This window comes from Phaethon aethereus, assembly GCF_964289735.1.
Source record: "Phaethon aethereus genome assembly, chromosome: 2".
Taxonomy (NCBI): Eukaryota; Metazoa; Chordata; class Aves; order Phaethontiformes; family Phaethontidae; genus Phaethon; species Phaethon aethereus.
The window spans coordinates 27,898,608-27,926,539 of record NC_138582.1 but is presented as its reverse complement, the minus strand read 5'-3'; the positions used below and the strand labels follow the sequence as shown (position 1 = coordinate 27,926,539).

The 27,932-nt window shown below is 39.3% G+C and overlaps 1 protein-coding gene across 1 annotated transcript in view; it reads right to left on the bottom strand.

The window, feature by feature from the left end:
• TRIQK (triple QxxK/R motif containing) overlaps positions 1–26,175 on the bottom strand; it is a 41,371-nt gene extending 15,196 nt beyond the window's left edge. The window contains exon 1 of the mRNA XM_082015097.1: positions 25,870–26,175. Within this exon, the coding sequence (XP_081871223.1) occupies positions 25,870–25,930 (61 nt within the window). The 5' untranslated portion in view covers positions 25,931–26,175. The remainder of the gene's footprint in view (positions 1–25,869) is intronic.
• Positions 26,176–27,932: the final 1,757 nt, after the last annotated feature.

Here is a 27,932-nt window from a genome sequence, read left to right as displayed (position 1 = left end):
TATGAGCTAGACAAGTTCGTTAAGTTCTGGGTGACAATTTGGGGTTTTTTACTCCTCAGAAATATGGTGACGTTACCAGGTAATATGCATAACACTGTAATTTTGCATACCAAGCTCTGTTATACATGTAACTGAGAATGCAACATGATGAGCACTATATTTAAGAAAACTGACTGCGATTAAGATTGTGTTTAAAGATGCTGCCGTTTAAGATACAACCTGAACAGATCTATAGAATAACTTCACCGGGAAAAAAATTAGATTCCCAACCCTTCTAGATACTTACTCTTTCATTCTAACAATAGCTCATTACTGGAATTGAATAACAGACTAAAGACTGCCTCTCTGCTTTTCAATTCATCAGGCTTAAGCAGAAACAGGACTGCATCTTTGGCCTTTGTTGATGCTGCTGTCCAAGCTTATTATCATATGAATATCCAGTTATTGTTTTATAAATGTTCACATTTCGGGAGCTCCCTGCTTTCTTTTCTCTCAGTAGACTTTACAATATCCACCTTCATTATCATCATGTGGCAGCATTGCTCTTCGTCTGCATTTGCTACTTTAAAAATTAATGCACTGCTATTTTCTGAATACTGTACTGTGTAAGCTGCTTATGAGTACATTATGCTATCAACCAAGCACATGCAGAAAAGCTTCCTAAACTGTTATTCTTTAAATGAAAATACAGCTGGTTCTGCTTCAAAGGCACTTCTTTTCACCTGCAAATGGACTTGCTCCTACACTTATTCCTCAATTCATTGTCTTTTATTTGTGTCTGCAAATCTTTAATTGCCCTTAATTAGAAAAAAGTAAATTCAGTGCTTTAATCTTGCAAATACATTCAATCATAATTCTGTCTGGGATGAATACCAAACTCTATTCACTGACTGATCTTTATAACAAAGGTATATAAATTTATTGTCCATTTATATAGACCACACCAAATTAAGCCACAATGGAAAAGCAAATAGGTAAGAGTCAAAATATTTGAAATGAGAAATGTGCAATCTAAATTTAATTACTCATACAAATTACTTGAAGATGAGTTATTTACAGCATGCCAAAAAACCTGACAGATAGCAAAATTTGCTAATCAACATTACAGATTTAAAATTCCTTTCAAGACTTTCGCTATAATTTGTAACAACCAACAAACTGCTGTCCTGAATCTTTCTGTGCTGGTATTACAGTCATAATCAAAATATTAGTAAGACCTTTTCCCTACAGTAGCAATCTATTTCAGATGTTAAAGTATTGTTTAAGTTGTAATAAAACTACAAATACTGGGTAAATTTGTTACTTGTAGTAGTTTAACTAAAGTACATTAACGTAACGGATGCTGAAACCCATACAAAAATGTATACATAGCTAATTAGCAACTAGAGACAGACAGTGGCAAGCTTTGCGTTCAAACTGGAAGTGTGAAATCACACACCTAGTTAAACTGAAATCAATATTCTTCTTATTATTATTGATCTGAAATAGCAAAGGTTCTAGGAACTCTCCACAAAACCCCACAAAACAAACACAGAAGAAGAAGAATTCATTTCAGGGTTTCCACAGTCTGCCTTCAAGCATCCCCTCCATTACCCCACTGTAATAGGGGGAAGGCAAAAGTTAGGTCTTGCTGGTGGTGGCAAAAGTCCAAGATGGAGGAAGGCTCAGCCACACTATTCTCCACAACCTCCTTACATGCAAAATATAGAACGTCACAGCCATTGCACCTGACTTCAGTTTTAGGTGATTGTTTGTTTAGGTCTCTCTTTAATTCCCACAGGGAGACTTCTCCAAAGAGTGCGTGACAGCCATTTAGGACAGCCTGAAGTGCTCCCTGACAGTGCCTATTTTACTGTCATCAGCAAGAGAGAGAGCCTAGAGTTGTTCAGCACCCAAGTCAGGTGGCTTGGTTTCACCTCTGAGGTTAAGCAGGATGAATCTGAGCCAAGGAAACTAGATCTGAAGGACATGTGGAGAAGGAGAACCATTTTCCTGTACATTTTATCTGAAGTCTCAGCACATTTACGGACACGGACAAATTACCTTTGAAGTAATTATCTTAAGTATTACTAGCACTATAGAGAGAACATTACACAGCCACGAAGGGCCTGTAAAATGCATGTAAAATCACATCTTAGCTGGTGGTTCCCAGTGAATTCCACCCTCGCTCAGCTATGCTGTGGTAGTTCCACAAGCCAGTTAGCTACATCTGTACTACAGAGCCACTGTGAAATTATCACACTGCTGCTTCAGAAACATTCCTGTGTGGCTGCTATAGTTCCTAGGGCTTTAAGCTACAGACTAATAGCATGGTTTAGGTTAGAAGAGATTTCTGGAGGTCATCTGGTCCAACCCTCCACTCACAACACAGACACCTTCTGAACTGGATCCAACCTGAAAATTAGCTCCAGTTGCTCAGGAAGCTAGTCTACTTGAGCTTGTCTAGCTGAGTTTTGAGTATTTCCAAAGGTGGAGATTCTAAAACCTCTCTGAGCAACTTCTTCCAACATTTCACCATCCTTCTGGTAAAAACATTTTTCTCCTACCTGATTGGATTTTCCATGTTCTCACTTGCTTCTTGTCCCATTGTGCATCTTTGAGAAAAGTTAGGCTTCACCCTGTCTGTAGCCTCCTATTAAATATTGGTAGACAGCAATAACATCTCAGCTGAGCCTTCTCTCTTTGAGCTGAACGAACCAGCGCTCTCAGCCTCTCCTTGTACATCCTGTGCTCCAGACGGTCACCTTGGCTCTTTTCTGGACTCACTCTAGTATGTCCATGTCCTCCTCCTAGTTTTCTTCAAGATGGGCACAGCATTTGCCATTTTCCAATCATCAGGGAACACTTCCCTGGAACCAGCTAAATGGCTGACAGGGAGAATTTGGCCATAAAATTTCATTGTCTGAAATACCTTAATGTGACTATAGTAATGTAACTGAAGTGCACCAAAGGAATTCAGTAGGGTCTATAAACAGCAAGCCAATGGACTAAAAACTTCAGATCAGTTCGTACTTTCAAAAATTACGTAATTTTTTTAGTAGTTTGTTTTTTAATAGGAGGGAATAAAAGCATTTCTTTTCCTATGTGATCCAGGACTCTTTGAAACTCGGCTCTATCACCTCATATACAGTAGCAGTACTTTTCTTTAAGTGCTTTTATTAATGTCAGCAAGTTAGGTCTCCGGCACGGGGAAATAAGTGTTTTCTCAAGTGCTTTGTAAGGTCACCCGGATCCATAACGGTACCTATGCACTTAGCTTCTAAGGTGCATGTATAGAAGTATATGATTAAATATTTTTGAGAGATTTTAAATGAGTCGCTGTATATTCATTGAGTAATCCAGAGAAACTCTGTGAACACATGCGACACATCTTAAGCATGTGTCTCATCTGTAACACTGTAACTCTAAACCAGGAAATAACTATTTATTTAGGAGAAACATAAATAACTATTTATTTTTCAGAGAAACAAAACTCCGAAGGAATTTCAGGCCTAACCTCAGTTAAATACAGACAGCAAATCACACATCAGTAACTGTTACAATCTATGTTTGAGAATCGGCACCAGAACTCTAGCTCATGTCTACGGAACAAGACCAATCTCTGAAGTATTTATTATTGGTTTTTGTGCTCTTAGTATCACACAGATGTATTCAACGACCATTCTTACCCTAAGAAGCACTAGTGAGATTTTCATATTTTTAATTGCTGTGATTCCAAATGGAGTTTTTTGAGTCTTAGGTTAACAGAAACATTTTGATATGTCTTATATGTACTCAGGAGTATGTCTATAGTCAGAAAAGGCATGAAAACCCCCCACAGCCTCTCTCTTTTTTATTCAGGTTTAATGGCAGCTCAAATCACTGACCGTTTTTCAATCTTGAGAGACAGAACAGCTTGACACTAATAATACATTTGCAAAGGACACATCATCATTTAACACAACATTAAGTGCTCAGGGACAACTTTTTACCGTAGACACAACGTGCTCTGAGCTCAGGGTTGACATTTAATGCTACAAAGATAATCCAACCAGTCATTCATGAGGGGTAAATTAATTTTCAAGCAACTATATTTCAGCTTTAAGCCAACAAGAAGGATGCATTAAAATGAGTAAGTTCCCTTTATGCTGCATGCAAGATTAAAAAAAAAAAAAAAAAGCATGTTTAAGTATACTATAACATACCCATTTAATTATTGCTATCTTTCCCTGATTCCAAAACAGAAGTCTGGTAATATTTGTTAAATATAATATTCTGACTGGAAACAGAATACTTTAGAAAATCCCTCAGATTTTGCTATGAGTTGCCATGAAAAGCAGAATTTCATTAAAGAAATCTTTTATATTTAAAATTTGTATTACACCTATGTTGATTACAATGAGTAATTAAGAACATATTTAAATTAGCACCTTTTCTGATACTTCTTTTAAGGGTTGTTTTATAAGCAAATACAAAAAGAAATTCAGAAAACTGGTTATCGATAATGTACAAAGCAAAAAATAACATCAATACTGTAAATCGGCTAACCAGTCAGGTAATTTCATTGTTTTTAATACCTGTAGAATATACCCAATTAACTGCAAGACCATAATAAAAGACCTGAAGAAGAGCACCAAAAATATTGATGCTTACTAGATACTATTTGATGGGCAGTCCTTTTTCACATGTTTCAGTGCTAAATCATCTTTTACAATCTTTTGCTCAAGCCCAACAGGTGCATGCCTACAGCCATTAAAAACTAACAGCTCCATCTAAAAGGAGTATCGTAAACACACATGATGGCAGTTCTTTGATTAACCTTTCCAACAATCTCTTTTAACATTTCATACTCAAACAGACCACTATGAAAACATTAAACACCTCTCTTAAAGAGAAATTAACACAATTAATTTCAAACCGATCACCGGGTGGGTGTTTTGCTTCTTCTCTATCTATGTAATATATACATGCGTTAATGTGCACATGTAGTTTTGAGCACATTTTTATTACTTTGTTATAGAGTAATTACTAGCAGTTGCACTTTCATATAAGCAGCTATGTTTTAGTATAAATTCTGAAAATGAGAAAAGCAAAACAAAAATATTACTGCTTAGGAGTGAAGCATCCACCATAAACGCAATTAAAAGCCATAATTTTATCAAATATTAGATTAGATGATTTTTGGCCAACGGAAACTATCGTACTATTTCTTTGATGATGAGAAGTGTGAAAAAGGCAGCGTAACGCATGGCAAGAGGCACATTCAGCACACAAAGAATCTTTCTGCCTTTCTGAGACAAACTGCGCCCAGATCCAACTCGGCTTATGCTGATTTTATTAATGTTGTTGGCTGCAAACAGAGGAAAATGTGATATAGCCCAAAATAAGTGAAAACAGACTTATGGTCAGAGCTTTCTAGGAAGATGGCAGTAGCATGCAGCACCGTCGTTCCAGAGCTACACAAGTCCTACGAGTACTCTTCTGGTCTTTGCCATCTCTGTCCACAGAGGCCTCAGACTTTTTTAGTGTATCTCGTTTGAAGATATACTCATAGCTCACTTACTAGGGGAAAAAGCTGAACGGGAGGGGATCTGCCAGGGAGAAGCTAAGTAGCAAAGACTAGAGAGAGATTACATCATTGTCACAGATACCGACCTGGAGGACACATCCAGCAACGATGTTCAACATAGGGACTACAGAGTCACAGAAAAACAGGTGCTTAAAAATGGAGATGGCACAGCCATACTAGCTCTCCCCCAGTGCTTCACTAGGTTTATCATGAAAAGTTTCCTCACATCCAGTATCTAACTTTAATCTCCCTTACTGAACTCTTAGCACATTACTTTTTGTCATATCCACCATAGACTTGGAGGACAGTTGACTTATTCCCTTCCTCTTTGCGTAAGGCTTTTATATATTTAATGACTGCTATTACGTCTCTCAAGTCTTCTGCTCTCCAGATTGAACCAGTCCTTCAGTCCCACTCCTTCTGTCTTTGATCTCTGCGCTTCTCTTGCTCTCTTCTGGACTCTTCTTTCTGATCTTTGTACAAAATACTATACACAGCAGTTCATCTGAGGCCTTATTGGTATCTTTTATATATATACTCTCCACACACATTCAATCACAATCTGCCTGTGACTCTGCTCATTGTTACAAATCCTTTCTCCAAAATTATTGCCTAAGCATTTCTTACCCATATTCAGTCTGTAGGTTGATTATTTCTACCAAAGTTAAGAAATATTGCCCTTTTCCTTGTTGAATTATATTCTATTTTTCCAAGCCATTTCATCGATTTCTAAAATTCAGTTTGAATTTTAATCTTAAACTCTTATCTCTTTACTGCCTTCCATACTGGTATAATTTGTAAACCACTATGGATCCCTCATTACACCTTTACAGAGAATAAACCATTAATAACTACTGAGAACACCTTTCATACCAACTTGGTACCTGTCTTGCAATAGCTTCATATTCATGCATCTGTACTTTGTTTACCAGGTTACATTGTCAAAAAGCCTTGACAAGGTCAAGGCATACAGCAGCTCTTCCTCTTCCTCATCGATAAGGTTTGCCACTCTGTCAGAGACGAAAATTGAATTGATTTAACAAATCATGTTGGCTGTTGCTTATCTCCTTCTTGTACTGTAGGTGCACACAAGACAATGGACCTGTCCTGAAGAGCTTACTGTGAAGGATGAGGATGCTGCATTCAATAATTTATGAATATTATATGTCCCATCTGTTTGGTTGTTATTATGATGTTGGCTTTATAATTACTAGAGGTTAGCTCCAATAAAAGCTAGCCTGTGCTTAGGCAGGAAGGTAGGAAAATACTACTAACAGTTCTCCACTGAGAGCACTTAAAGACAAAAGAGGAAAATACAGAAACTGATGACCAGGTCATCCAATTCAGTTGCCCACAATAAAGCATATCCATGCAACAGATGTTCCACAAAACATCTCTGTTCTTCTTATCCCCACAACTACATAGCCAGAAATTTCTACCATTGTCTTATATAAATTACTTTCTTTTGACCTTAAACAGAACAGGAGCAACTGAGGTCACAGGAGAAGTCAAAGATCCCCTACTGGGGTATTTTTTTAGGAAAAAAAACCCCACACATGTAAGTGATTATAAGACCATGATCAAAAGGAAAGCAATACCCTCTTCCCTCTTTCCCCACTGAAGAAACTCTTCCAGACCACGTCCCTGCCAGTAAGTTTAACCTCTTGAGCACGTGAACAGGACCAAACCAACCACTGCCACAAAAAGTTTTCAATAGCAGTTGCTATTTTATTACTTTGGTGTATATCATGCTACTGCCAGACAACATCACTGAGTCATTCACAACAGCGCTTGCTGAATAAGCACCACAATATCACCAAGATCTGTAGTAATATTAAACTTTCTGCATAACGTGGTGTTTCAGGAGAGAAGGATCCCTCTCTCTGTGCTGTAGTAACTACCTGATACGTTCAACCTTATTAGGTGACTGGAGCCTGTCCCTGGGGGATGTCACAGTTGCATTGTGGCACAACATGGATCTAGAGTCATCCCTTCTTCCATGCCCCTGCTCCTCCATGAGCACCCTCCCAGGAGCCACAGGCCTCCCCAGCCAAACCTGACCAGCCGTTCTGCTGTGGGACTTTGCTTAGAGGAGGGATAGGGACAGCTGGGCCAGGAAGAGAAGGACACAACCTGTCACCCGCAGGTTCCTCCTCCCTAGCTGGAACAGCGAGGTCTTGGGGGTGGCACAGAAAACCTGAGCAACTCGGGGAATGGACGAGGCCAAACAAAATAGGGTACAGGACTTCCACTACAGATATCACATTGCATCCATTTCACAGTTTCTCACATTTCTCGTTCACATTTCTCATGCACAATAGGATGGCAGTATTCGAACAGTATTAGTACATCACCCAGCATTAAATTGTATATCTGATTTTACGAAAAACAAAAAAAGCCTTGCAGCAAACAAAGAACATTGACGAAGTCGCATGATGAGCCCAGGACCAAGCCTCAGAGACAGTGCAGCTGAGGAGAAGCTTCTCTCTAATGCCTGCCTTGTTGAACTGAAGTCCCTTTTAACGTTAGCCTGTGTCCTTGCTGCCAAGACTAAAAACATCCTTTGCTTCAGACTGACTCACCATTAACTCACCACTGGTCACAACTTGCTAAAGAAAAGCTTCCCAAGCCTGAACCAAACAAAGTCTGGACTGGAGCTAGAACTTGTGGGTAACAGACTAAATTTACAGATTCAGTCCAAGTATGGGATTTGCAGCATCCACCTAGGAGCAAAACTGCAGGAGCTGAGGGGGACACCCTGTGAACAATCACAGCTACGTCACACCCCAAAGACAACAGCACAGTCTAAAAAGGGGGAAAGAGTGGCGGAAGGGGCAGAAGACATCTGGGTGAAGAGACTTGCATCAGGTCAGGCACCAGAAGAATGGCACAGCCATGATCCTGAATGCCTTAACTCCTGATCCAGTGTGTTATCCAGTGGATAATGCTTTTCTCAGAATTGAAAATAAATTGGATGCTCTCTGCCAAGATGCAGTAATTCCTCACTAGTAGGTCATATCATTCTGGACCAGATGTATATTACAAGACCATCCCAAAATAATAGTTGTACTGTATTAATTCTGCCTAAGTAAAAGGTTTCCAGTAATAGTGTCAGCATTCACACTTCTCACTTCAATGAAGCATATTGCAAAGGATGCTTTGTCAGACCTATGTATCACTGTCACTCCAGGAGTCAATGCACTGACAGTCTTAGCAGAGGTGGATGTTACAGGATACTGTGAAAGTGATTATGTAAGATGGAAAAGCAGGTTTTTGGAGTCTCACTCCAGCAATGCAGAAATCATAGGCTTTTAATGGAATTAGCAGAGAAGGGAGTATCTCTTGTACACATCACCATTATCCCTTGGGATCCTAAAATTACTTGTGAGGAATAATCTCTCCAACTGACTCATAATTTTAGCACTCCTAAGAACTACATATCTTCAGTTCGCCCATAATTTAAACTTCTTTCCTTCAACAGAAACACCACCTGACAGGTCTTAACTAAAAGTGAATGACAGCAATAGCAGCTTACTTAAAAGTGTAGAGGAAATGCATATTTATGAGCACCCAGAGTAATGGTTTATGGACCTCAGAACTAAAGGTGTAATAATGTCTTGAAGGCACATTAGGAGACACAATTTTACCTTCAAAAGCCAAACTAGGCTACAGCCAGTGGTGAGATCTGTGTGTAGATAATAGAATAGAGGAGCCCAGCTAACTTTAAAATTTATCTTTATTTTTCCAGACATACTACTCCATCTTTTTCTTTTCCCTTTCTGAAGGCTCACAGAAAAGGAAGTATATGTGTATGCATGTAGTGTACTAAAAAATGTAAAATAACGGCATCTTACTCCTGACTTCAGGACTGGACTTGCTGCCTTACAGGTGAATGTATGGTATCTTTCACAAGTACTGCAATCTTCAACATACAATGAAGAATAGCTAGGCTTTACTTCACATCTTCTCTTCAGGCATATAAATTTGTCAAGTAACTTAAATGCCTATTTTTCCTATCACTTTGCCATCAGAGGGATGGTAATGAGTTTATCTGAGATCTTTTGACTTTATTTCATTATTTGCACCAGCATCAATGCTCTGTTGATGTTTTAATGAATAAAGTAATTCGGTTCCAGTAATAGTCTTATTTTGAACATGACTATATTATAAACAATTTAAATAGTGAAAGACATGTATTAGGACAATTTATTCAAAAAAACAAGCATTGCTGCCAGCATCATTTTTCTGAAACTTTATTCCATGGGATGATCTTTTAAGTATGCTACCTCTTGTAGGAAACATACAAAAGCTGGAGAGACTTCCGAGGAAAATAGTCTACCATCTGGAAAACTATTCGATTAGAGCAGATAAAACATGGAGTCATTTTCTATTCCTGAATATTCCATAAAATTACTGTATGACCTTGGGAAATCTCTTTTCCTTGCAAGACTTTGGTACTCATCAAAAACTCTTAAGACCCTGGCCTAATGGTGTAATAGAAAAGAAAAACACTCATGAGTGTTATCTATTAGAGATGATTCTCTGATGGCCTATATTAATTTATTTTTAAAGATTTTTAAATTACTTTTACAAATATAATGAGAAACAATTAAAAAAAGTACCTGAAAAAGTAACCAAATCTGCTACTGACCCTTAAAGTCAATTTCTTATTCATTAAAAATGTGTGTTAAATATTTATAAGCCCTTGCACAAAGCAATTTCAGTTTTTGGAATTAAAAGCATACAAAATTAAATGGAATTAAACAGAAAACTAACTTTTAGCTATGCCTGTTTCCTCACCAACTGTTTATATCTGCTGTGATCACGAGGTTCTATGTAACCCCACACCCTCCTCTGTCTTCCCTTGCTGAAGAAGGCCCTCTCCGTAGAGTCACTTAGTGTGCTCTAGGGATACAGGACACAGAACTTCAGCCATGCACCATTAGGTGACAAGTGACTTGGGCCTAGTTCAAGTGCATCTCCTGTGGGAAAGTCCTGGTGCACAGTATCAACGGAGAAAATCCCCCATCTCCCATGGTGGTGGGCTCCCAAAAGACAGGACAGGCATTGCGCAGGACAGATGAGAGAGGTTATTTGTAAACTACCTGAACAGTTCTCTATTAACATTTCTCATTCAGATTGATTCCACACTTTAAACATACCTGAAGAGATACATTTATTATACATAGCATGCAGAGTGAAAAACAGTCAATGCACTTCTTTTTCAGAGTAATTTTTAAGTTCTGCACAACCTAGAGGTTTGTCTCACATTCAGAGTGTATTGTTTTTCCTAAGGGCTCATTTCACAGATAGATACATATGGAAACATAGAACAAAACAAAGCTATGCATCCTCCCTATGGCTTGTTTTTCAACAGTTCCTTTCCTCAGAAGAAAAGACACAAGTTCACTTTCAGTAACAGTGCAGTCCTTATGACAGACATACTTTTCCTAAGTATGCCAGTGGATCTGATAACATCAAGTTTTAAAAATTTAGCAAAGGGATTTTCCATATGCAGAATAGAGGACACTAAATTATCAAAACAAAACTACTAAACTAAAGTTTGAGTGAAACATGCGTGAAATGAAGATTTACCTTCTTAGTTCTTTTGATACAAATTCCAAAGGTGTGGCAGAATACAATGCTAATTTAATGCCCATGTTCTAATCAGTAATTTATTTTTTTCTTACAATGAAAGGGCTACAGAGTGTGGCAAAAGGACTCACTGATAATTCACTCCATGGTATACCAGTGCTTTATTTTTTATTACTTTTCTCCACAGAAATATCATAGGAAAAAAATCTTTAGGCATGAAACTGTATTTTTAATAAAGATAGGGATACTAGCAAGTTCAAAGACAGGCACTGAAAAGTCAAGGAATAACTATAAAGTTGTCTGCTCCTAATACATATACCAGAATACAGAATTTTATGATTTTTTATCATTTTACAATAATGTATGCTGCTCAGAAGCCCTTTCTTCTTTCAGTAGCTAAGTAAATATGGATGATAAGACTCATTGATCAAGTTGTAAGAACTGCAGTAAATGAGGCAAGGGTCCAATGGAAGATGACAAATGCATTTATGGTTGGGGTAATAGATGAGGACCAGAATACCTTTTCCTCTCTTAGCCACCTGTTTCGGATATGACCTTGGACAAGACATTCACATTTTGATTCATCAACTGTGCAAGCACTCCCAGATAAGTCTTCCTTCTTTTGGGTTAGGAGAAGTGCAGAGATTTGATGCAGTAAAACATGAAGATAGTCTTACCTCATTCTTCTCTGAGGCCAGCATCCCATGCCATGATCAAATGGTAGCCTAAGTTGCTATGTCCCTGTGACATGTTAGTGACCACTAGTGCACATAAATACATGTGCCTTGATCACTTTATACTCTAGGTGTTTACCCAACAATATCCCACTAGCCAATATATCAACCTACTCCCAAGATTTACTGGGAATGAAGCTCTTTCAATGTCTCCCATACTGGTGTGTGCTTCCAAGATCCAAGCAATTTTATGCCAAAGGTTTCAGTAATGCTTAGTGCTGCACACCCACACGAATTTCTTTCAAAATGTGCTAAGCTAGGTTAAAATAATTCTTGGAAAATGGCTGACTTTGTATATGCTGGTCAATTAATAGATAGGTGGAGAAGAAAGCACTTCTGTTAGTGATGTATGCAGTGGAGACAGCCCGTATTACCTGCCCTTACTCCACAACTTTTGACACCTGCTGTAAACTGTGTGCAAACTTTTCCTATTTACTTACTGAATGAAGTATGTTCCCAGGTTCCTTGGCAACCTACGAATACTATGCGTTTCTTGTTTCTGGCCCCCTGGAGATGCGCTAATTGCTAGAAGTATTTGGTATGGACCATTTTTTTAGTTTCCCATTGACATTTTTTGATGACAAGAATGCCCGAGTTGCATCCTATTCCTACCAGTGGGACATGCTGCAACAGCTAGGACCAAGAGGTGACATAGGAAAGTCCTGTCAAAGATGTACATCTGGGAATCCTCCAAGAAACCGCACACTTATACCTACTTCTAGACTGTTAAGTACTGCACTTCTACAATATAAAAAACAAAAAGAGCAGTAACACCAAATGTACACCCAGCAGTTTATTAAAAAACACCAAAAACAAACAGGAAAAGATGATGCTGTGGAAATCTTTTGCTAGTTTCACCACATTATGTTGAGAGCACAGGCACTGAAAAACAAAGGTTAATATTATGATTGAAATGTGCCCATTTTCCCTCATATCTCTCCTTTCAGCCTGGACTTTCAGCATGAATTTCACATTCTCTTCCACAAAAAGGAAAAAGGCTGTGAAATTCAAGATTATGTTTTCAGTTCTCCTGAAATCTTGATTTTGGCAAAAATACTCAGTATTAATTTTTCCACAAGTAACACTACAGTCAGAAAGTTATGATAATCCTTCCAAATACATTTTCTAGCTATAAATATCTCAGAAAGCTGCTCCACTTCACAGTGAAACTTTGTCCATATGGAACATATGACTACGAAGGACTTGGTGAACTACTGAGATCCAGTACTCTGTTAGTGAAGGTACCCACAGCATTCAGTTTTGTTCAAAACTGATCATAGAAAATGGTCAGCTAGAAAACAAGTTACAGCTTTGGGGTTTTTTTGGCGTTTAGTACTAGAAGCAAGACTTCACTCAAGAAGTTCAAGCTCCTATTGGTAAGAAACTGCCTTCTAACTTCCAGATATGTTTTTTTATGGACAATTTATATACAGTTGAAGATGATATATATGGACTGTTGTCTTTCCCAAGTGCTTACTCCCAAAACATTCGTTGAGAGGAACCACATTTGCCCTAGTTTGTGCTCAGCTGTGCTAAACAAGGCTCTAGTTTTTTCAGCATCTCTTTCACTTTCAATTCATCTTTCTTAAACATGGATGAGCAAAGCAGTACTCAGTACTTCCAACACACTGTCTCCAGTGCCCTGTTTAATGGCTTTAACATGTTTTATCTCTACTTTAAATACATACAAGCATAAAATACACTTTTTCATGAACATACTTTGGGTGACCATGGGAAACAAGGGGACCTTTCCACTAAGATTTCCATCTGATGAATTGACAGCACTGGTATCAAGCTAGCTGGTCATCAAAGTAAAGATATAAGCCATGTTTTAAGATGCTGATGCAACTCACCCTGATATTCCCACATAGTGATGTATGAGAAGTACCATATCATTAGTTTTTTGTTTCTTCATCTTCCCACGCAAAGGAGTGTACTGAGCAGCTCTGAGAACTTTTTCTGTGGTAGGACTCTATGCCAATACCACTCTAAGCAAATACTTGCAGCATTTCAGAAACAAATGAGAGTAATGGCAGAGAATGCAAGAATAATTCAGGATGGAAGGGACCTCTGGAGGTTACTTACTCTAACCAGAAGCTAGGCTAGGATAACTTTGAAGTTAGATCATGTGGCTCACGTCTTTGTACAACTCAGTTTCAAAAAATTTCCAGAGATGCCACAACTTCTCTGGGCAACCTGTACTGGTGTTCAGCCTCCTTTATCATGAAACTTTTCCCAAATTATTACTAAGTTAGCAACATGCAGTTCTTTGATAGTATTTTGACAACAGACAACAAACAAACTGTGAAGAAACATATAATTAATAACATTTAGATACTGGAAAGGCTTATTATCTTCATACTTAAGGACTGGATTTTGCTCCAAGTTACAAGGATAAGCATCTGAAATGACTTCACTAAATTCAGTAGTGTGATGCCTGTCCCAAATCTCCACCACCGTAAATCCAACCTTCCTACTCATGGCCTCTTGACTGTAGGAAGTGTTTCTCTTCAGACTAAAAATTACCTGAAAGGTAGCTGGATAAAGCAAGAAAATTAACACTGTATAATGTTTTTTAATTGCTCTTTTTGCATCAGTAATAGAAGTAAGATGGAGAAACAGTCCTCTGTGGTCTACGCTTTTTCTGCTTTTGCCACAGCCAAAATATTTTATTCTCCCTCTCTGAAGAGTACATGAAAGCACTTCCCTCATTGTCATTTTCATGATGATTACTCATTAGAATTTGATAGTTTTCTCTACACAAACACAACAGGTCATATTTGCTTTTTCCATTAAACCTTTTGGACAGAAATCCTTCCATTGAATATATGCTATGGGGTTTGTGGTCTTCCAAGCTCCCTATCAGGATACACAGAGCCTCCTGTGTTACAGACATGAGTCTGACTTTCTTGTAACTCTACCAATCATTTCCATCTGGTATTGTACTTAACAGGTTGATTTTCTGAGACACTTCACACTATGAAGTATGTTAAGGATGGTACCTTCAGTTCTATTTGATTTGCAATTTATTCAATGTTTCTCCCTGTGCAGTTCATTCTAGTTTGCACAGTCCCCATCTATTCCAGAAAAGACACAGCAGACTGCAGCCTATCTCTACTGGAAAAGTATTGCTTCAGAGATAATCCCACTAGCCACTGCATTCCACTTCTTTCTAATGTTTGGCAGGCAAAATACACTGAACATTATGGAAAAGGCTGTGCCAGGAAAAGAACTGCATTCAGGTTTTGTTGTGCCTTTGACATGTATAGAAGACAACATTATTGTTCACTGCAGACAGTGTAAAATACCTCCAAATATACATGGATTTAAACTACTGCAGTTATTATTCATAAAGTAATTCAGCCAGTAGGACTGATCTTACCTGGAGAGGACACTGGACTGAAACCAAAAGTGATTCTAAGAGGTCGGGGGAAGCCTACATAGGAAGCGAATCCTTCTTACACTTCCTAGCTTGCTCAACCTGCATGTTACACAGAATATTCTAGACTCACTCAAGGTGTGGCTTGACTTTGCAACATGTTCAACATCAGTACTGGTTTATGGCACTTGTTGGCCTGAGTTTTGCCACACACTTCAGTCCCTGCAGTGTGCCGTCCTGCTCTTCGATGCATCTCAGCTCAGTTTGTGCATGCAGCTAGATGATGAAGCAAATCAGGGAACTGATTCAACTAAAAAAATGCCCAGCACATCTTTTTCTTTAAGCTGGATCAAAATGGCACACAAACAGCTGTGCCATCCCAGAAGATGGTACACTATACATTGTGACATGGGGACAGGAACAAGTAGAGAAAGGTAGGTGTTGCTAAAGGACATCTCGTAATGTCAAAATGTACCCTCTGGCTATCTGGGTGCAGGTGTACCAATATATTATACAATGGCAATAAGAACTGGAATTCAATGGTCTGCACCCTGCAGGTGTTATAACAGGCCCTGGCACAGTTTGTGCCCAGGGTAGCCCTCCCCCAAGCAATTCCTACACATGGTTCAAGTTATTAACATGGGGCTGGAGCAATTTTCAATAAGCAGTTTGCAAGCAGCCACTCTGTTTTAGGCATAAAAGAGTTTAACAGTATCGTCAGGGTCATTCGATGCCAATTGGCCTCTGTGCCAGAAAGGAGTACCAGTCTTGTTTAACCTACAAGTGCAGACATGAATCACCAGCCCCAGACTTTTCACCCATTAGAAGAGAAGCCTACACAGGTGACCCTTACAGAACCCCACTTAATGCCTGCAAAACTCCCAGGAGGCCCCACCTGCATTCTATTTTAACTTAAAACTTCTTCCAGCTCTTCAGTGACAGTGACTGAAGGTCCCTCAGGCCAGGTCTTCTACACAAACAGTTGCACACTCATTCTGCCTGTGATGTGAACTGGTCAGATGCAAGCCGACTTCAAACCAGGAGATACACTGCCATAATACACTGTTGCGGCCAAATTAATTAGCGCTACTAAGAGGCAGATCAACATGAGCACTATGCTCAAGAAGTCCAAAGCTGAGGGATTTAATGCACCCTCTGAGTTCAGACTTACTCACAACAGCTTCAGTGAATCAGGGCCGTGCTCTCATCAGTATGCCATAACCTTGAGCGGAAGGGACCATGTCTAACGCTGAGACACTGTTTCACTCCATATGCTAGTTCATTATCCAGCTCCCCTCTGTTTTGATTGCCAACAAATAATGATGTTTTTCAACACTTCTCCACTAGGAACTGAATGCACAAACATCACATCATAAATGCCACCCAACATCTGCCAGGCAGTTACCATCTTCCCATGACTATCACCTAGGCTGAACCTGAGCAAGTGATTTAGTGACAAGCTGTGTCAAATCCTCTTACCTATCACACACTAGATCATCCAAACCCCAATTCTTATGAACAAGAAAGCCCACAGGTACTCAGTTAAAATACCATAGGAAAATTAATTCTAACAAAAAAATCCATGCATTCTAAAATTACTGTTACTTTGTTAATGAAAAATCAAATTCACAATCAAGAATATCAGTATTAATACAAATCTTAGAGTACCAGTGTAGATATTGTGATAATGATATTAACAGAAAATAAACTAATGAAAAGGCAGGCTTTTTCCACCTTTCCTATTTAATAGAGAGTCAAAACTCTTCAAAATATTGTTATTTAATATATGAGTTATTTTAGAACAGTACCAATAGCTTAGCAGAGCAAAACTCACTCAGTTGGTCCCATGGTAAATAGGGTATCTATGTAGCTCGCATGATGACAAGGACCAGATTCCAAGTCAAGTATTTCAGAGACTAAACAACAGATTAGTGACTTGCCTTATGTTAGCTGTAAACTTATTAACTGCAACCCAGAGAACTCAATCAGGGCAGAGTATTTGATTCCCACATTCCACTTCTTATTGTAGAGCTATTTGTTCACTTCATGGTGCTTTGCTGTACTGATCCAACTGCTACACAAATGAAACATCTCAAAATAACTTTGAATGTGTGAATACTTTCAATAGTACTTATTTTTAATCAGCCTTTACCATTGGGTAAAAACAAAAGCTAGCCGCATGATGTTTGTGATTTCTGTAACTGTAATTCTAATTAAGCAACTGCCTTTTTATATTTTCATTCTAGCAGTTTGAGCTTACTAAGATCATTCTCCTGCTGCCCTGTTATTTCATTTCCCATCCAACACTTAAAGCCTGCAAGTAATATGTAGGGCCTAGCAGACAATCCCATAAATAGTTCAAGACCTTGAAAACCACAATGTAGCCAGTTCCTAACTTTCTTCCAAAATAAGGCATAATAGACACAAAAGATTCCACTGAAAAAATACTTTTAATACAAACCAGTTACAGAAATCTCTGACAACGTGCAATTAATGGACCGCATGACAGCAATCACTAATGTGAACAAATTCATTACAAAAGCCAGATGACTCTTCTATGGTCAGTCTTACCCTGAACACAGACATCTAACATATTTTTTTTTAGGCCATAAATAGGTGCAATACCTGCTGAACTACAAAATACACATGGTCATGTCCTGAAGGATGAAATAGAAAAGTCCCTTCAGTTAAACCTCTTGAGGTAAGCCAAGGGGACTAGATGTCTTTCTTCTTAGACCAGTGCCCCTGCAATGCTCACCAGACTCCTTGCTGCCTTCATTTCTGCTAGTCCAGAGAGTGGAGGAGCAGTGGAGGTTTAACAGACTGCCACCCTCCACTGCGGGACGATGACTGGACAAAATTTAACTGCACCAAAAGAAATAGCACTGCATGTCCTAACACTGTAACTGAAGAAATGCAGTTACAACTATGCATTATGCCCACCTTAAACATCTGTCAAGCACATCTTGATAGATGCATGTGCACTGGGCATTTCATTCTTATGCCTTCTGCACTGCTGCCTTAGTGAAATGAAATAAGAGGAAATCAGATTTGTAGTTCACTGCCCAACTCTTTTTGCATTTATATTGGCATAATATTACCTACAAATATAAGCACATGCACCACACGCAAAAAATGCACAAATATATATATATGAACTCTGTATACATTGAAAAATTACATCTGAGATTTTTTAGAAATTGGTCTCTAAAGTCAGATTTACAGATTCACATTGAGATATGAGTACTTTGAAGTCCACCCTTCACACATACGAGCTAAGCTTTTCAAAGCCTGGTGAAAGAATTTCCAAAAATGTTAAACTGCTTTGCCTCTAAATGTAATATATACATGCTTATGTGTCTATAGCAAAATTTTTATCTATTTTGAAGAGGATGCAAAGAGGTTGTTTTAGTTTGATTTTTTGACTGCAGAAATGAATCCATTGAAGAATGGATCAGAAGCTGAGACTAAGTACAAGCACAACTATGTATCATTGCAAGAGCCCTGTAGACACCAGATACCTTACAGGAATTGCAAGTGCTTGAAGTAACACCATGCTGAAATGCAGTTCAGCGATTGGAAACAGCGTGTCAAATTTCACTCTCATTTACGCCTATAAAAAAAATTCGTAGCGACTCCACTGAGTGAAATGGTGATATTGTTGATGAGATTAAAATAAGAGCAGACTATGAGCCTCCATCTGTATAAAAGTATTAAACAAGTGTAGTATAAATGTACGGTAAAAGTAGTATAACCAACCAAGTTCAAAGAAACTCTAGGCTTTTGCTGTGGAAAGAGAATACGAGCCAAGGGTTAGATACACCACCTTCCTCCTTAGCATCTCTGCACGCTGTGTGTACACGCTCCCACAGCCCCTGGCTCTGCAGCCACCCCTCCCACCCCCGCTTAGGCTGGGCCTGCGCCTGCTCAGCAAAGGAAAACTAAATAACATCCACGCAAACAGAAGTACATATCCAGATCTACCATCACCTTTTATGCTATAAGCCAAGGCAATAAAATACAGCTTTATTGCTTTGGACTTTAAAAAATAAGTGATCACATACTGTATGTGCTTAAAATCCATCATCAGCCTTCACAGAACATACTTAAAAACATCCCAGTCGTCACAAAATGTGGATTAAATTAGTACAGCCAGACTAAGCTTCACTTCACAGCAGTATTTTCCTCAGCTGCTCCTGCTTTAGTTTCCAAGAAGTGATGCCACTGGTACAAAACTGAAATGAAAACAGAATCACTGACCAAAAGATCTAGTTCAATTTTTGTGACGAAGAAATTCATTCTTCATAAAACCTCCTCCCAAACAAAAGAAAAGGGACTACACGTGGTATCCATGGCATATCACTGTGAAGTACAAAACTAAGGATAGGAAAAGACTCCAAAACTTGCCAACAGTCACATGTAACAGCAGAAGAAGGATTTTTTCCCTACTTCTCTTTATTATGTGCTTAATAGTACATTTTTATGAGAAAAATTCAAGACAGTAAATGTAATGTTCCATATGCAAAAAAAAGGGCATGCCGTGCACTGTAACTGCCTATTTCTTGGGTTGTTTTTACACTCTAAAGTAGGAGAGGTCTCTTCCCTTTTTGTCTCAACTTTTGCCTCAAGCATTTGTTTCTGTACTTTCCCCATCCCTACCCCTCCCTCAGTAAATAGGTGATCAACATCAAATATGAGGGGAAAAAAAACATGACTAATTAAAAAATAGGTTGGAGAATTTTCATTCCATCAGTCCTGCTACACGTTTCCTTGTGATAGCGGAGAGCAACCTTAATGATGCAAATGCTGCCTTGTAATCCTGCGCCTTTTCTTAAGAGACAAAAGATACAGGAATTCCTGTTTTGTGACAAATGGTGTGATTTTGAAATTTTCAGTACAAATTCAATCCAAATATTTTTTTCTGTTGCTGCTGTTGCTGTTGTTTCAGAATTTAAATCTACAATTTTGATGCTGACAACAAACACTTCCTGATCCAAAACAAAACAATCGCATTTCACTTCAAAGTATGTAATGTATTTCATAAGAAAATATTACAACATAACACTTCTCTTTTTTTTGAGCTGAAAAGAAAGACTGTTAGCGGACAGTTTGATCTGAGTATGTAACGGCACTACCCAGGATAAGGAAGGTGGAGGGGTATTAACTCTAAAAAAATAGAGAAGGTGAACAGTAACAGAAAACAGAGAAAAAGGTGAGGTGGTAGAGAGCAAAGACACTTCTTTAGTAGTGCAGTAGTAGTTGCAATACTGCAACTGGAGATGGCAATCTGCCACAAGAAAGGCTTCCCTCTGGAGGCAGGGAGGTAACAGGTCCATGCTCACAACCGAGCTGGTAGCTGGAGGTGGGAATGCCAGAGACATTCTTGCTGCTGCTAGTTCCCATCCATCCATCCATCCATCCATCTTGCTGAAAGACAAGCTCTTCTCTATCTCACTGGGGCTACAGTGGGACAGTAACCCTTGGCACTAGGATGACGTGCCTTTCTTGTGGACAAGTCACCAGATCCCCACATCAAGGAGTTTTAAAAATGGGTGACTTTACCCACAGAGTTTTATCTGTTAGTTCAGGTGGGCTGTTCTCTCTCCCTTCCTGTGCTGCTACAGCTGGGGTTTCAGGACTCCCACCCATTCCCCTTCACCGTCCCATCGCTCTGTGTGTGCTGTGCCAACGAGCACCACTTCCACCACCAAGTCACCATGCTCAGCCTAGCACCTTGTGCTTTCCAAAACAAAAAGAGAATTTATTTTCATTCATAACTTTTACTCCTTCCCGGGGGATGTGAGAAGCTTTGTTTACTCCAGAGATCCCCTGGGCTATGCTTATATAAGATCCAGCCCCTAAAGGATCAAGTCGGCAAGTCAGAAGATACAGAGCAGACAATAAGCAGACCTTTGAGTCTACAAATTGGAGGTTGAATGATTGGCAAACAACCTCTCCTCATGAAAAATTATGCTACAGCAACACAATAGTAATGGGAGCCAAAAGTATGTCTATTCCTGATTTGTAGACCAGGTTTTAGTTATGCTATAATCCTCTCAGTATGCCTGCTTAGGATCCCGCAATCACACGAGTCATGAACACTACCCACAAATCCTGCAGCTTCCACGCCGAGCAAGCAACACACCAGATGAAGAAGGGTGGAAAATATACATGTGGAATTGTTCTGGGAACTTAAAGCACACATAACAGTAAACAAAGCAAATATGGTGCAAAACCTGTTGCTATTTTCACAGCATTTGCAGAGCAAAGCTGCATAAATGCAGAAAATTGCATACTGCCTCACACCTTTTCTCCAATCCCAGCAAATTAAGCACAGCAGCACAAACAGCAGCAGTGAGAAGGAAACACTATGCAGAAGAGCTGCCCCATTTGCTGCTGCACTACAGGTGCATGTTTGGGTACGTGAGAGAGATATGAAAAAAGATCATTAAAATTACTTTTCCTCATGCCTCCTCCAGAGCCTCGGCTGCTCACAGGGAACTGAACGGGGAGAGATTCCCTCGCCGCTGTCCTCCCTCCTCCAGCCACAGTCTAAGCCAGTTTGAAAAGGTTGCTGCTGTTGTTGCCTGTCCCACTTGGGGATAGTCTTTACGAAGCCAGTGCCAGTTTGGTCTGATAACTAAAAGGCTGCCTCTGCTCCCCGCGGAAAAGGCAGTGCCGCTGTTGGATACTGGAGCACTTGCTGAACGAGAGGCACTACAGACAAATTTTGGCTGGTGGCAGAAGAGATGGCTGAAAGCCAGCTGACAGAGAAGAGCAATATCAATCTCTATGCCGGGGGAATCCTCTGAAAATGCTACTGAAGCAAACAGTAACCGCTAATGGCACAACAGCAAACAAGACATGAGCGATCCTGAGCTCATGGAGGAGAGAAAAAGGCAAGCGGCTAAACTGAAGTCATCAACATGAACTTGAACCATGGCACAGGGCAAACATGTGGTGTGCCGTATGGAAACTCAGAACAAAACAGAAAGCTTGGAACAAAATGAAATTAAAAATCTGCTTTTATTTCAAATTACTCCACTAAACATCTAACTGAAAACTGTGTTGAAGTTGACATGACTTTGTGACATGTTGTTCCTTGAAGACTGCCATTTTCCATCAGAAAAAAAAGGTATTAAAAACGTTTCAATCTGGTTACCTTCTATCCAGCAAGGCAAGAAAACATTAAATTTTGAGCTAAAAAATAACACCACACTGTTAGTCAGCAAGAGGTAGCTGTTCAGCCAGCATCCAGTATAATATTTTCAAGAATCCATAGATACCAAATGCCTGGAAAGGAAGGACAGCAATCATTCCAAGCATGGATTTAGAACTTTAAATGGGTTTGATAAATCAATTTTTTTAAAGACAGGTCCCATGCAGCCTCCCTTTGCCCGCTGTTTCTAGATATAACCTATCTGGGAAAGGGTGATCAAATGTCCATCTCAAAAACAGATGAGCCTTCTGTCTCTGTTCTACAAACAAGAATGACCCTCTCATAAGCTACAAAGTCCTTCAGCGTGATGGGTTCTGTATTCTGGGAGGTCTTCTGCTGAACAGCCTCACACTAAAGCATCCCTGCAGAAGTACCTAAGCTGCCAAATCTAGGGCTTATTTGATGAACAGATTTTAAGAAAAAAATTAAATTCTTCCTGCATAATTTCTAACAAGTATCTGAACTAAATCAGATCATGAAGAATGAGATCAAGAGGAGTTAAAATTAAGGGTCTGGAGCACCTCTCCTGTGAGGAAAGGCTGAGAGATCTGGGACTGTTTACCCAGAAGAGAGTGCTCAGGGAAGACCTCATCCATGTATATAAATATCTGAAGGGAGGGTGCAAAGAGGACAGAGCCAGGCTCTTCTCAGTGGTGCCCAGTGACAGGACTGGAGGCAATGGGCACAAACTGAAACACGTAAGGAAAAAACTTTTCACTTTGAGGGTGGTCAAACACAGGAACAGGTTATCTAGTGAGGTTGCGGAGTTCCCCTCTTTGGAGATATTCAAAAGCCATGTGGACACTGTCCTGGGCAACCAGCTCTAGGTGGCCCTGCCTGAGCAGGGGTTTGGACCAGATGACCTTCAAAGGTCCCTGCCCAACCTCAGCCATCCTGTGATTCTGTGATAAACAGATGAATTATCATCACTTATGCAAAACTATAAAAAGAAAAAAAATCAAGAAATAATGGAAAAAAAAAGAAAGATTACCATATTCATTATGGTAAGAAAAGTTCTTTACTGGACAATATTTGTCAATAATACACATACTTGTCCTATAATACACCTAAAGGCATAATGAGACTAAAAGGATAGCTCCACTAAGCTCAGCTACCAGGCCTACAGCTAGCCCAAAATGCATGTATGTAAAACTCAAACATGCCCACGACATTACAGTATAAAACCTTATCCATAAATTTTCAACTCTCCCCCTCACATTCATTGAGTTCACTGGTGAGATCAGAGAACTAATTTCCATTTGCAAACTCTATGGCTATATCAGTGAATGACCAGAGTGGGAGCTGAAACAACCATCATCAGAGCAAAAGGCAGTGGATAGTCTATTTTAGTTCTTGCTCTCTGTCGTCTAAGGAATACTACAATCACAGAAACACCTCCTAGGTTATATAGATTATTTGCCTGCCAGTGTGAGATTCTTCCCTACGATAATTTTTAGCACTTGCTTTTGCCAACTTAAGAGCAATGCGTCGCATCTAAAGAAAATAATCTCAGACACTGTATTTTATAGTACCCAATGGATCACGGAGCTGCATCGTATAACAGGGAAGGTGCCAAATTGTTCAGACAACATGCTATCCTGAAACCAGAGAGTCAGCTACATAACAGGATCGCTCAGAGTGTTGGGCCCCAATACAAATACTCTTGCCCCCTTGCCACAGCACCAGTCGTCTCCCCTGCTCAAGGCACTCATCATTCCTGGCATCTCACAGGCGTGAGACATGCAACCATGGTGCCGCGCAGCAGTAATGTGCAAGAAGTAGCCCAAGCTGTGGAAGAGCTGGAGGTAATTTTGCGAGTCTCATACTTAGACACAGCTTTACACCTCCCTGTCCCCCAAGCAGCCCACCCTGCTCTCCAGGGATCCCACTGGAGATCACCAGTCTCTTTCACCCTGTGGAGGACTTCAGAAAAATTACTCCAACCATGGTCACCTGAAGGTATTCACAGAAGGAAGAAAAGCAACCCTAAAGGAGGTGGCTGAAAAAGAAGTGACCGCGATGAAAAACACACAGAGGAAATGCAAGAAAGCTGATGCAATCACCCTCTTTCCAAACACCCAGTTACATGGGACGAGTTGTCCCGAAGATGAGGTACAGGGTTCTCACTTCTCACCAGACCTATTTAGGTGAAATATTTGTAGTGTCATCTTCTGTTGGGTCATAGTTTCCTTGCAAGGTTTTCTACACAAAACATAAATCATACAGCAGCAGAGAGCCCATCTATTTAAACATTTTTCCTAGCATATCTGTTTCCCATCCGTAAAGGTACTTGGAGGTTTTCAGCCATGCTTCTACCTCAGAGAATTAACTGAGGAAGCCAGCCACATACATTGCCTAAGATTAGGAAATACAGAGCATTCCATAGGTATCTAAAACAAATAAAATACAAAATAGTCCCTCACTTTCAACTTTAAATGCAGAAAAGACCATTAAGACACTTATATTAAAATAGTAAGGTAGCACTACAAAAATGAAGAAATTACAAAAGTAAGAATGTTCTCATACCCTACCTCTTTCACCATGATAATGTACATTATAAACAGCTTTTTTTTCCCAGATGCTTGCTATTTTTCTGTATATTTAAACACAGATGTGGGTGCTTAGCAACTGTAAAACAAAGTCCTTTACTTAAATAACTGACTATAGATTAAGGTACTTCATTTTATATATGTACTTTTAAAATATTGTTTTATAATATTATTTAACACCTAGAGAGACAGAATCCTCATACATGGAATTAAAAAACATGTCACCCTTACATTTAAGCAAAGAAAAACAGATTTGTGTCTGCGATGTAGGTACCTGTGTGAGTGTATGTGTGTGCATTCACGTGTGCGCATGTGCGTACTTTGTGTACAAGCTACCTACATTTACAATGGGTAAGAACAGAAAAAAACTAGGAAGATAAATAATTAAAATGTTAAAAGTATTTCATTAATGGGAGAATAAATGTCATTACACAATGTAAAGGTCTGTATCATTCAATACATCAAAAATTGTTACAAAGCTGGAACAGTGCTTTGTCAGAAATGCCCACAGTTTACACTGGAGACAAACAGGAAAATCAGGAAAGTTCCAGAAGTTCAGAAACATCATGTAGCTGCTGCACTGCAGTATTTCACCAGCATTTATAAACACAGAACATGAACTTTTTTTCAAGTTACACAAAACACTGTCTGCATAAAAGGTTTTGCTGAATGAATTAGTCAACAGCATATAAAAACTGTTTTCCTGGAGCATGCATTATTTTGTACCACTCACAAGCAACATGAACTTTTTGAAGAGGAATAATGCATTTTGTTAAAACAGCTAGCCTGGCTGCAAAAAACAGAGATTTTGTTTTTAAGCACAAACTTTTCTTCATATCTCTTACCTATTTGTTTCCTGTATTGGTCAACAGGAGTCCTTGCTGTAGAGGCATCTTTTCTACCCATCGCTTTCAATCCAAAAATCACTGTCAGTATCAGAAAAAAAAAAAAAATTCATTATTCCTAAATAAGTTACTAAGGACATCAATGATGTCTAACGTCAGAAAAACACGTAATAAGCAACATTTACATGATTATACAGAAAGACATAAGCCTTCCCAGCGTACAATGAGACACTGGAGTTAATCATCACTATTCTGAAGACTATTAGATAAATCCTAAACATACCTTTTTCCCCATTGCATGGGTTATTAACATTACAGAATTCCCATTAGTATGAATAAAAAAGAAAAAAAGGATTTAAACTGATTACACTGTAATTCAGTATTTGGTACCACTGAATTACATTCCTATATAATTTTTTCTCTTTAGTAAACCAGGGATTGAATGCAGTATTGTGAGCTGCTTGTATTGTTGGCAAACACATTTACATATGCCCAGGAGTCTGAGTCTAGGCATGTGTGCATCCACAGGTGCAATTTCTCAGGAAACCCACCTGCAGACACAGCCCTCCAGCCACCCTGAGCAAAAGAGAGGAACAGATACCTAAAACACAGCGACCCCCCATTCTCCTACCTTCCTGCCATGGGCTCTAGAGATCTGTGAATGAAAAGAAAGTGAAGAATAAAAATGAGAGCTGGGGCTGTGCCCATTTTATACCTCTCAGCCAAAGAGCTGACAGTTTAAAGCACCTTCAATGCATTTCAGGAAACAACCATCCTGACTCTTGAATGGGCTTTTCACGTTGCACAGCGCAAGCAGGTGATTGCACAGGGAACTGCACTATCATTCATCCAAAGATGCTCTTTTTGGTACTCTGGTGCTCCCACACTGTCCATGTGACTGAACAAGTGTCACCCGAGTAGCATTCTAGCAAACCTCCAACATACCCATTTAACGTGCAAAACCTTATGGTCTCTTATTCATGCCCTCACAAGGCTGCCACTGAAAAGATACAGTAAGATTCTAGAAAATTGCTCTTTTCACCATTTTTTCCATATTCAAAATATACCTGGCTTTAACAGTTACACTTCTTGCTCAAAACACTGGTTTTCAACCAATTTAGCTGGGATGAAGACATCACTCATCACTGCGATGATAAGCCTCACCATCTGACCACCTCCATGACACAAGCGTCCCAACACCAACCCCTGCGCTCACGACAGGACTGACATTTTCCATAAGCGTCAGATTTACCGTTTGACCGCAGAAGACACACAACAGCCAACACTTGGCTTTTCCCAACTGGCCTTGGCGAACGCAGTACCAAGGGCAAACTTTTGCTGAACCATCCTGGGTGGCCACAGACCTTCTGCAGATTGTGCACATATGGCCTTGGAGTATCTGCACGAGTTTTACTTTTCTGTTAGGCACAACCAGCTGTGTTACAGCAAGACAAGCTTCCCCAGGCTCTGCCAAGGCATGCTGCTGGGGAAGCGCAGCCCCTGAAGGCATGGTGATGCCAAACCATGGGCCAAAAAGCATGCCAAGGCGCTGCTGACTGGGCTACTATCAGCATCACAACCTTAAACATCCACCATTATTTCCTTCATAACTTCAAACAAGGTTCAAAGTATATCTGCAGGAACGATGTCATCAGTGATCCATGCATTTAAAAGTCACAAAGTTTCTTTTTTTGTATTTATTCTAGAAGAATTACTGGCATTTAATGCCAAGTGACAAAACTTGAACAACAGAAGCTTTGTCAGTTCCAACAGATGGAACCAGGCTCCTTAATTTAAAGTGTGGGACACGGCATAAAATGAACTTTGGTTCTCAAAATCAACAAGTTTTTTAAAACGTATTCAGCAGTAATAATATGGTATAAAAGAATACCATTATTTTTTAATCTGGACAGAAAATTCAATTATAGCATTCTAATGTTTCCATACATTATTTTTGTTTAATTTGGAGAATACTCCCATTTTATGTAAAACACATAAGCACTGAACTGAAAGTAATCCACTGAGGGTTTTTTCCCTCTATTATGCTTTCCAGCTATTTTCCT